Source organism: Microcaecilia unicolor, chromosome 6 (assembly GCF_901765095.1).
Source record: "Microcaecilia unicolor chromosome 6, aMicUni1.1, whole genome shotgun sequence".
Classification (NCBI taxonomy): Eukaryota; Metazoa; Chordata; class Amphibia; order Gymnophiona; family Siphonopidae; genus Microcaecilia; species Microcaecilia unicolor.
This window is the reverse complement of record NC_044036.1, coordinates 129,242,608-129,254,711: the sequence shown is the minus strand read 5'-3', so window position 1 is coordinate 129,254,711 and position 12,104 is coordinate 129,242,608. Positions and strand designations below refer to the sequence as shown.

The 12,104-nt window shown below is 40.3% G+C and overlaps 1 protein-coding gene across 4 annotated transcripts in view; it reads right to left on the bottom strand.

Moving 5' to 3' along the window:
• Positions 1–12,104, bottom strand: part of CHL1 (cell adhesion molecule L1 like) — a 147,891-nt gene that overhangs the window by 21,702 nt on the left and 114,085 nt on the right. For all 4 annotated transcript variants that reach the window (XM_030208520.1, XM_030208518.1, XM_030208522.1 and 1 more), the window contains exons 19-21: positions 9,104–9,219; positions 6,675–6,879; positions 4,413–4,535 (exon numbers count right to left, since the gene is read on the bottom strand). In XM_030208520.1, the coding sequence (XP_030064380.1) occupies positions 4,413–4,535; positions 6,675–6,879; positions 9,104–9,219 (444 nt within the window). The remainder of the gene's footprint in view (positions 1–4,412; positions 4,536–6,674; positions 6,880–9,103; positions 9,220–12,104) is intronic.

Sequence of the window (12,104 nt, the reverse complement as noted above, 5' to 3'; positions counted from 1 at the left end):
TCATCCCATGGTTTTCAGTATCATCTTTACGCTGATGACTCCCAGATCTACCTCTCCACACCAGAAATCTCAGCCAAAATCCAGGCCAAAGTATCAGCCTACCTGTCTGACATTGCTGCCTGGATGTCTCAGTGCCATTTGAAACTGAACATGACCAAGACTGAGCTTCTTATCTTTCCCCCTAAACCAACCTCTCCTCCTCCCCCATTCTCTATTTCTGTGGATAACACTCTCATCCTTCTTGTCTCATCAGCTCGTAACCTTGGGGTCATCTTCGACTCTTCTCTCTCCTTCTCTGCACATATTCAACAGACTGCTAAAACCTGTCGTTTCTTTCTCTACAATATCAACAAAATTTGCCTTTTCCTTTCTGAGCACACTACCAGAACCCTCATCCACGCTCTTATCACCTCTCGTTTAGACTATTGCAACTTGCTTCTCACAGGTCTCCCACTTAGCCATCTCTCTCCTCTTCAAAATTCTGCTGCACGACTAATATTCCGCCAGGGTCGTTATGCTCATATTAGCCCTCTCTTCAAGTCACTTCACTGGCTTCCTATCCATTTCTGCAGACACTTCAAACTCCTCTTGACCTATAAAGTGCATTCATTCTGCAGCTCCTCAGTACCTCTCCACTCTCATCTCTCCCTACATTCCTCCCCGGGAACTCCGTTCACTGGGTAAATCTCTCTTATCTGCACCCTTCTCCTCCACTGCTAACTCCAGACTCCGTTCCTTTTATCTTGCTGCAACATATGCCTGGAATAGACTTCCTGAGCCGGTACGTCAAGCTCCATCTCTGACCGTCTTCAAATCTAAGCTAAAAGCCCACCTTTTTGATGCTGCTTTTAACTCCTAACCCTTGTTCACTTATTCAGAACCCTTATTTTATCATCTTCACTTTAATATTCCCTTATCTCTTGTCTGTCCTGCCTGTCTGTCCTAATTAGATTGTAAGCTCTGTCGAGCAGGGACTGTCTCTTCATGTTCAAGTGTACAGCGCTGCGTACGTCTAGTAGCTGTTTTATTGACCCTCTGTAGACCCCCGTCTGAGATTTCCACACGGAGGTATACAGAGGGTCTGTTCTTCTATGATCTTGTAGACCGCCTCCCTAAATTCCAGTGAAACTCCTTGGCAGGGGTATCGGCGCTGGGGAGCCATCAGAAGGTGCAGTTCAAATCTAATTCCCATTACCATGGCTTTCTGTCTATCTGAATCAAAATAAATCCTTAGCCATTTATGTTCCCACATTAAATCTATGTAAGTGAGAGAGAAGGAATCTAACTTATGTGTTTGTGGGTGGTATTCAGTGAAATAGGTGAATGACAGAAAATAGAATGAAATAAAGACTGAAACCAGTTAGTGAAAGAATTACTTATTTATTCTTACCCTCAAATAGGGACTTCAGTCAGGTACAGACATTGGACAGATTCTGGACAGAGCGTTGCTGCTTCCAAGGTGTTGGGGAAAAGTTCCAACGATCTGCCAAAATCTCTTCTCTTTTATAGGCGCAGGTCTACATGCAAATCAATGGCAAGACCCCTGGTTTTTTTTCCTTAATATTGCCCAACCTCTGATTCATACTTTCCTTTCCGGCAGATGTCCATCTGTACCCTCTTCTTTCCGTTTTAGCTATTGCAAGATTTCCGTTATTGTCAACAACATGTTTTTTCTTATTACAAAAATATCTGCACCTGATTATGACATTTCCGCTTTTGTCAACACTTGTTTTTCTCCCTCTTGATACAAAAATATCTCAATACTAGCATTTCAGTTTCATATCATCTTTCATATTATCTTATGATCTGAGTGCCAATCTCACAGACTTCATTTTAAAAACCAAACTTCATCCATTTTTGTCCATTATTTCTACATCTTAGGTGTTATGTTCAATTTAACAGTTCTACCAGATTTTGTTAAGACCCATCATGCAGGCCTGCTTTTGCAGGTTCCCATCTATAAGACCATTGGTGGGCTTTCAGGCCTAGTCAGGGCTGCTCAGCTGGCCAAAGCCCAGTAACTTGGCCCACCACCATTCCAGTGGATAGGCCTCAAGTTACAACACATATTAACATAGCGCTATAGAAATGATAAGTAGTAGTAGAAGTAGTAGTAGGTATATAAAATACTGAGTGGAGTGGAACAAGTAGATGTGAATCACTTGTTTACTCTTTCCAAAAATACTAGGCCTAGGGGGCATGCAAAGAAGCTACTAAGTAGTAAATTTAAAATGAATCAGAGAAAATATTTCTTCACTCAACGAGTGCTTAAACTCTGGAATTCATTGCCAGAGAATGTGGTAAAAACAGCTTAGCTAGGTTTAACAAGGGTTTGGATAATTTCCTAAAAGAAGTCTATAAGCCGTTATGAAGATGGACTAGGAAAAATCCACTGCATATTCTAGAATAAGCAGCATAAAATCTCTTTTACTGTTCTGGGATCTTTCCAGGTACTTATCTTTCCCCCTGAACCAACCTCTCCTCCTCCCCCATTCTCTATTTCTGTGGATAACACTCTCATCCTTCCTGTCTTATCAGTTCGTAACTTTGGGGTCATCTTCGACTCCTCCCTCTCCTTCTCTGCACATATTCAGCAGACTGCTAAAACCTGTCGTTTCTCTCTCAATAATATCACCAAAATTCACCCTTTCCTTTCTGAGCACACTACCAGAACCCTCATCCACTCTCTTTATCACCTCTCGCTTAGACTATTGCAGCTTGCTTCTCACAGGTTTCCCACTTAGCCATCTCTCTCCTCTTCAATCTGTTCAAAATTCTGCTGCACGACTAATATTCCGCCAGGGTTGTTATGCTCATATTAGCCCTCTCCTCAAGTCACTTCACTGGCTTCCTATCTGTTTCCGCATACAGTTCAAACTCCTCTTATTGACCTATAAGTGCATTCACTCTGCAGCTCCTCAGTACCTCTCCACTCTCATCTCTCCCTACATTCCTCCCTGGGAACTCCATTCACTGGGTAAATCTCTCTTATCTGCACCCTTCTCCTCCACTGCTAACTCCAGACTCCGTTCCTTTTATCTTGCTGCATCGTATGCCTGGAATAAACTTCCTGAGCAGGTACGTCAAGCTCCATCTCTGGCCGTCTTCAAATCTATGCTAAAAGCCCACCTTTTTGATTCTGCTTTTAACTCCTAACCCTTATTCACTTGTTCAGAACCCTTATTTTATCATCCTCACTTTAATATTCCCTTATCTCTTATTTGTCCTGTCTGTCCTAATTAGATTGTAAGCTTTGTCGAGCAGGGGCTGTCTCTTCATGTTCAAGTGTACAGCACTGCGTACGTCTAGTAGCGCTTTAGAAATGTTAAGTAGTAGTAGTAGTACTTGTGATCTGGATTGGCCACTGCTGGAAACAGGATACTGGGCTTGATTGACCTTCGGTCTGTCCGAGTATAGCAGTGCTTATGTTCTTTTATTTACATTCTCAACAGTTACCATTGTTAAGACTCTCATAGACTTGTTACTGCAAAGTCTATGATATCTTGAAGTATAACCTTAGCACACTAATCACACCTGAAGTCACTATTATTTTTCTGAAGTCTCTTTTATTGAATAAATCACAGATAATTTACTCACAATCAGATGTTCAGAAGTGCTGCTCCAGGGCACAGAGACTCTGTAATCTGAGAGCTGTTGGAGGTGGAGATCTGAGGAGAGGTAGCTTTATTGAAGGTGATAAATAGTTAACCAGATAGAAGTGATTCAAAGCTGGGTGACTGGAATGTGCAATATCTCATTAGGGAGGAGATATGTTCAAGGTAAAATACCAAGTTCGTTGCAGGGAGTTACAGCAGGACAGAGCTGTCTGGGGCACAATGGTATATGCTCCATGTCTTTAACAAGATGGTGAAATGCCTCATGGCTGACAGGACAAAGAGGTGTTGAAGCCTCACACAGGCTCAGGGAGGAGCAGATAGAGACCAGTGGGGACAGAGCCTGCCATCGAGTAGCTAGGGGTGGTCCTAGAGGATGGCTCTCAATTGGAGGGAAAGGTCATACCTGGCTGACCTCTCAGGACAGAGATAGTAAGACTGAACAGGAAATGATAGCAAGTAGACACAGGAGCCAGGCTTGGCTGAGAGAGAAAAGAGGTGTGAGCAGCCTCACAACCAGTGGTAACCATTCTTATTTAGACAGACAAGTGTGGTTGCAATTGCCTGTGAACTACATTACACACAATGCCTTGCTCACATATCTTTGCAGAGGAAACTACAACAGTGAAGGTCCTTAGAAATGAGAACAACAGTAAATGCATTATACACATTTTAGAATCACATTACAAACTAGTGCAAGGCTGTCGGAGGACAGAACAACCGTGTTTTGGCTCTTCATGGTGGAATATGCTAAATAGTAGTAGAATAGCACTGAAGATCTCTCTATCATGTACTTACTGATCTGGTACTGCAGAAGATAACCAGTGAGAATGCCATTTGGTTTCTTAGGAATTCCCCATGACAGATTTACTGAATCTTTATCAAAGCTGAGAATCTTCAGAAAATGTGGCTGTTCAGGGACTGGAGAACACAAGTGGAGAAGTGGTTAAATAAGGCCTCAATATACAATGCAAGTGGTCATAGCATTTGAATACTATATACACTAAAATGGCTTTATCATGGCTGTACACTACAATGACTATGTACTTTTAGCTACATACAAAGAGAGGAAGCACTTTTCAAATGCATATTCATCTGGATAAAAATATGTTTATGTCTTGATTTTGACATGTATGTGCACCATTTTGACTTAATTCAACTGCTGAAGAAATACACAGAGTAGGGATGGATAAGTGGCCTTCCAGTAAATAATTTTAAAAAGTATCCAGAGGTGAAGCAACAGTGAAAATAGTTATGGATGCACCAACTGTAGAAGGGCTAAAAATAAAAACAATTTAATTGAATGAAGAGCCAATTAGTGCGATAATTGAGATCTTAAGCAGCAGTTACTGGTGCTATTTGGAATTAAAATTTACACACATAAATTTAGACACAGGTTTCACACGGGGCGTGATCATGGGTGGATCAAGGGTGTTCCTTTAATTTATGCGCATTGTTTTAGACTAAAGGGGATCATTGCCAAATTTAGGTGCAGGGATTTACACCCAAGGTTTCGCTGGTATAAATAGTTGTACCTAAATTAGGCAAGTTCCCGGCAGTAACCGTTATTTTTTTCAGTGCCGTTTATAGAATTGAGTCCTGTGTGTTTCTTCTGTGATTTTCAAGATAGGGTTGTTTCTTCCTTTTTTTGGTTTGTGTGGTTTATTCAGTTGCCTCCACAAATAGTAGGTACAAAATATGGTCATACTTTAGTTCATGTAACCAGTGACCACAAAGTTTCAAAGGAAAATAATCAGTTGGATTATTTGAGAATTAGCATCAGGATTTGTAGAGTAAAAGTGCAACACGGGTTACTGAAAATTACTTAACAAAATCCAGAGGGAGCAAATAGGTTAGAAAAGCCAGAAAAAAACCTACTCTAATGACAAATGGGAGACTTAATTTCAAAAGTTCAAACACCAATAAAATTGCTACTGTGGAAAAGATAAGTGTATTTTCCTTCTATATAAGTTTTCCATGTTAGCTATGAGTAGAGTGGTGTGGTAGCCGGGTTAGTCCACTTTTAAAGGTAATCAATAGAAATAAAACAAAATAAAATATGGAAAAGAAAATAAGATGATACCTTTTTTATTGGACATAACTTACATAGACATCACATGAACAATACTGGTGCCAGCTGGGTTCCCACCCCTGTGGGCCAGCACTTTACAAAACCAGATCGCTGTACCAGTGACTTCATAGTAAGAATCCTGAAAGGTAACTTTAAAACAATACAGGAACATAAGACCTTTGAAATCAGAATGATTGAATATTTTGACACCCAATAGACAGGACTTAACAAAGATCTGGGTTTTCTAGCCCATTATAAACCATAAAGTTGTATTGCTATGTTTATCACCCTCCTCTCACCTATCCACCCCCATCCTGTTAGACTATCTCTGAAATGCTTTGATGTTCCCATGCATACCTCCTACCCATCCCCACCCTGTTAGACTGTCAATGAAATGCTTGGATGTTTTACTTATATATACTGTCATCTACCACATTTGCTTATTTCCGATCTGACAAAGAAGGGCAACCTTCGATAGCTAATCAAGAAATGTATTATTCCCAATAAAAAAGGTATCATCTTTTTTTCTTTTCCATGTTAGCTATAAAATTTATGTAAAGTGTGGATTTCATTATTATTATTTTGTTATATGAAGAGTTCGTTCTTTTTGTTTAGTGGAGTTTTTTTAGACCTAAGATTATAGAAATCCAACCCGATAACGTTTGTGTTAGGGTTATGATATTAACTGAAGTCTTTTTCCTCTACTTCTATTTTTCTTTATGTTTTCATTAACAATCTTATTGATGTTTGAAGTTTTGAAATTGTGAGTTTGGAAGTACTCCCATTTTTTGTCATTAGAGTAGTTCTGATTTATGATTTACTGATAATTATACTAAAATAAATTCACTGGAGATCCTTGTCTTTGTTTGTCCTGAACAGAGAGCAGTGATTGAAGACCTAGTAGTCCCTGTTGAAATGATAAGCAATAGTAGAATTGGTAAGTTTAACCCTTGCTTAAAATTCAGTTCTTAAACTGTTTTTCCTGTTACCTCCTTGGGGGGTTTGAAATGTTTTCCTCGTGCTCTGAGGACCATCTCCCCTGCTGTTAAAGGCTGCAATGGATAAATGATATTCACTGAATGGTTCAAGTCCTGGAATCATTCCTGAATCCCTGTCCCCTGGGAATGTCAGGAAGTGGTGCTCAGGGTGGTCTCGTTTTCCATCCAGCAAGCTCCTGATTTTCCACCAGCTCACCTGTGAGGTAGAGTTATTATTTAGTATACATTTTCTAAAGATTTGTCTAAATTTTTACCCCTATTCCCCCTGCCCTCCCCCAACAGAATTTAGTCAGACAAAAGAGCAGCAGTGCTTCGGGGGTTCTCAGGGTATCTTTCAACTCTGGACAATCAGCTCTGATATTCACCACTGATCAGAGATTGCAGGCCTAAAATCAAGCAGATGACTTACCCACGAACTTTAGTCTAGAGATACAGTCCAAAAAATGAAGTTAAACAGATACAGTTGTCCAGTTAAATTTATCTGCAGTTGGCCAGGTAATTATCTGTCTTTAAGAAATTAGTTGTATTATCATTGAGTTATTAATTATTTAACCATCGTGATGGCAGGTAAAAACAAATTTCCCATTCATGATTCCACGAGAGGTTTCTCCTCCCCTCCCCCCACATCTGTCGGACTATTATTGGAATGCCTTCTATGATTCATTTATATTTTCTGGTAATGCCCTAGTCTAATCTAGTCTGACCTGAGGACAGGAATGGTAAATTACAAAAGCTAGTCAAAAAATCTATTACATTAGTTGAATGTTATTTTTAACTTTTTATTTCTCTGCATTCATTACAATGAATCTGTTCACAAGATCTGAAATCCTATCACTATGCAGACACTTTTCAGCAAGACGCCATGCCTTTATAAAAATGTGAGGGGTCATTTCATAACAGGGAACCTATAAAACAGTTCCAAAAAAGAACCTATTTTATGCCCATTGTAATGGGCTCTCAGAGCTGCTCTAAATAGCAACCAAATTCTCCTACCAGAAATTTACCCTTACTCAGCAAGAGGGGCAAATATGTACACAATCTATACTGATGTTTGCACATACTTTCTAAGGTACACATGTATACTGCAGCTTTGTCCCTGCTGCTACCAAACTACACCCCAGAGAACAGCTATGTAGCTATTCCACAATCGTAGGTGCTATCTTTCAGTAATTTTTACATCCACACCCCCCCCCCCCCACCACCACCACCACACACACATTTTTATAATAGCAGCTTTCCATGGGTAAAATAAGGTTTGCATGTGGGACATGCTTTATCAAATTGCCTCCTTAATGAATAATACATTCATCCGGCACTCACCATTACATGAACTGTTTGAAGTTATTCCTACTATTAGTGTGTATTTCACTTAAACTCAGAAACTTACGCGAGGAGCTGGAATTTGCTGCTCTCCACATTACTTTACGCCCTGATCCTAGAATGTCTCTACTTACACAGATAAATTTTGGAACAAATTTTATGCATTTCCCAGGCTGCCATTTTTAACACAAAGACCACATAGTTATAGCTTAATAGAACTTGCTAAATCATTCTAGTTGCCAAGGCAGAGCACAGTGGTGTACAATCTACAAAAAATTCAGAAAGGAAAGGAAATAGCAAAGTTAAACATTCAAACCAAAAATGTAAGAGGATAGGAAAGCAAAACAGTAGGGCAGAGGCAAATTTAGTGATCCCAAATATCTCATGCTGGGGATTTCATTGGGACTGATTCTCCAAAAGGTTGTTTTTAGAGCCAGGTCTTTAAATTGGCTTAGAAAGTCTTAAGTGAGGGGTCACTACTAACAGAAAGAGGCAGATTATTCCAAACATGAGGGGAAAGGAAAAAGAAGACACAGTGTCCAGTGGTTGCTAGGTGAGTGAGTTTGGGGCTTGCTAGCACCAGTTGATGATCATTGATTAAATGAAGAACTCTTAGCAGGTGAGTAAGGGACCGTGAGATGGGAAAGGTAGTCAGGAACGCCAATTCTGAAAGCTTTGAAAGTCAAAAGTGCTATTTTGTAAGTGATTTGGTATTTAAAGGGTAACCAGAGTTGGCGTTTCAGCAAAGGGGTAATGCAATCAGTACGATGAGCATGGCAAAGTAGTCTAATAGCAATGTTTTGGAGAGTCTAACTTTTTCAATGTCGTAGACCATGGTAAAGAGGTTTTTGAGTATCAGCCTCCACATTGTTTAGCTGCAGTCAGGTTTTCTACTGAGGAACAACCTGGGCAATAAATAAATGCAAGGTTTTGATATTATCAGTAGATTGTAAGTGGTCCTTACATCATGGAATGCGTTCTATCACTACTTTCCAGACATAGTTATTTATTTATCCAAAACTTAATATAACGCTTTATCTGACGAACAGGGCAAAGCGGGTAACAAACCAGTAAAACAACAAAGAAAAATTGTCTACAACCTTATATCCTTCGAGGTGTCCACGAACTTGATCTTGTGTGATCTTTGACCAACCAACTTTAATTAATGTACTGTTCAGAATTTCTACAGTCACATTCAGAGGGGCGGCATCTGGAGCTGCAAGAAAATAAAACACATTAGAAAAAATAAATATTTGCATTTATGAAAAGTAAACAATGCTGCGGGTTCCTGAAGTCTGGCTGGAGGAACATCTGCAGCGATTCACAGAGCTAGAAGGGTGGCAATCTATAATTTACATATTTATTATAATCCAGCCGTTGGGGAGGGCAGCAGGAACTTAGCAACCTATATACCTTTGTACCAGCTTCTAAGTAGATACTGATCTGCCCATGAAAAGTTTGTGCAAGGCTTTCAAAACCAAAGCTATGCAAGTGTTTTCCCTCTTTACAAAATAACCCCCCATTCCTTCCCCACCTCCCCCCACAAAACACACACTTTGAACAGCAGAGGTACTTTTTAAACTTAATTTTTATTCAGTTATTTATTTTCCATCATACAATTATTCAGCTACTTCAACTAGACATCCAGAATTATTTATTTATTGGGCTTCATTAACTGCCTTTATGAAATGATTCACTCAAGGCAGTGTACAGCAAGAATAAGTTGAATATAGGGAACAGAGAATCACAGCAGTAAACATATTCTAATAGCAGTACATACTATGGATAGTTTGCTACCTAAATTGTCAACACGATATGTAATAAAACGTTTGAATAGACATCAAAGGTGGAACACGTAGATAAGATAGAGTAAAAGCAGTTAGAAAATAAGGGGACTAATTTAATGAAAGGTGCATGACTATAACCTCAGCTAGGGTAGGAGTGGATAAGAAAGTCCAGCTACAGTATGTGCAGTCAGTGTTAGTGCTTGTCCCCCCATGAGCCAGCTATTTTGGGGGTGTTCGGGGGCTGTTTTAGGGCATGTCAAAGTTATGCCCGATAAGCAACACTGACCGGGCATGCTTAGCTCATAGATAGGGCCACATAAATAGCTGTCCTATCTTTATGCGTTAGCCGATGCCAGGCATGTGCTAGCTGGCCATGGAAAATGCCACTCGCCAGACTGGCCCAGCATTGAATATCCAGGGTCAGCGCTGAATATACCTCAAGGATCACCACTGTCACCGATCCTCTTCAACCTAATGATGACCCCACTAGCCAAGTCCTTTTCCGACCAAGGTCTTAAGCCTATCATCTATGCAGACGATGTCACAATATACATTCCCTACAAACATGATCCGACAGAAATCACTAACAAAGTTAAGCTCGGCTTGAACATCGTGGACTCATGGGCTAATGCATTTCAACTAAACCTCAACACAGAAAAAACACACTGCCTCATCCTCTCATCCCAATACAACGTGAACAACCCCATAAATATAAACACCCCAGACTACACCCTCCCCATCTCAGACAGCCTGAAACTCCTCGGCGTTACAATCGACTGCAACCTTAAACTAGAGAGCCACGTGAAATCCACAACTAAGAAAATGTTCTACTCAATGTGGAAACTCAAACGCGTGAAACCATTCTTCCCAAGGGAAACATTCCGGAACCTGATACAATCAATGGTACTAAGCCACCTAGATTACTGTAATGGAATTTACGTGGGATGCAAAGAACAACTCATAAAGAAACTTCAGTCCACTCAAAACATGGCAGCCAGACTTATATTTGGAAAAACGCGATTCGAAAGCGCCAAGCCCCTCCGTGAAAAATTGCACTGGTTCCCAATCAAAGAACGTGTTGCTTTCAAAATCTGCACCCTGGTTCATAAGATTATCCACGGCGAGGCCCCGGGATACATGACAGACCTGATTGACCTATCAACTAGAAATACTTCAAAATCCTCATGAATGTACCTAAACCTGCACTACCCAAGCTGCAAAGGACTCAAATACAAATCAAATTATTCATCCAGCTTTTCCTACATAAGCACACAACTATGGAACGCACTACCAAAAGCTGTGAAAACAGCATATAACCACCTAAACTTCCAGAAATCAGTAAAAACTTACCTGTTCAAAAAGGCATACCCTACCGATCCTACTTAAATACCTGAGCCTTGCAACATTACGAAACCAAAGAACGTAATGGACATAACGTAACTCTTCCTCTATATGATTCCCTAATACCTGTTCTACTTGAAACTGATTCTACCATAAGCACATAAGCACCGCCACGCTGGGAAAAGACCAAAGTTCCATCAAGCCCAGCACTCTGTCTCTGACAGCGGCCAATCCAGGCCCCAAGAACCTGGCAAAAACCCAAAATTTAATAACGATCAATGGACTTTTCCTTCAGGAATCTATCCAGACCTCCTTTAAACTCAGCAAGGCCAGCTGCCGTCACTACCTTCTCCGGCAATGAGTTCCAGAGTCTAACTACGTGCTGAGTAAAGAAAAACTTTCTCCGGTTTGTTTTAAACCTACCACATTCTAATTTCATCTTGTGTCCCCTGGTTCTATTATTGTTAGAAAGCGTAAACAAACGCTTCACATCAGTCCGCTCTACCCCACACATTATTTTGTACACCATTATTTTGTACATCATATCACCCCTCAGCTGCCTTTTCTCCAGGCTAAAGAGTCCTAGCCGTCTTAACCTCTCCTCATAGGGTAGTTGTCCTATCCCTTTTATCATTTTTGTTGCCCTTCTCTGCACCTTCTCCAATTCCTTTATATCTTTTTTGAGAAGAGACGACCAGAACTGAACACAGTACTCCAGGTGCGGTTGCACCATGGAGCGATATAACAGCATTATAACATCCTCATGTTTGTTTTCCATCCCTTTTCTAATAATACTCAACATTCTGTGTAACTGTTTACACTGGAATTGGTGAACGCCTTTACGGTACTATGTAAACCACATTGAGCCTGCAAATAGGTGGGAAAATGTGAGATACAAATGTAACAAACAAATAAATAAATATTGTGCCCTGTATGTGTATGACCAGCAAGTTAGTTGCTTCTTCCGTTAAAG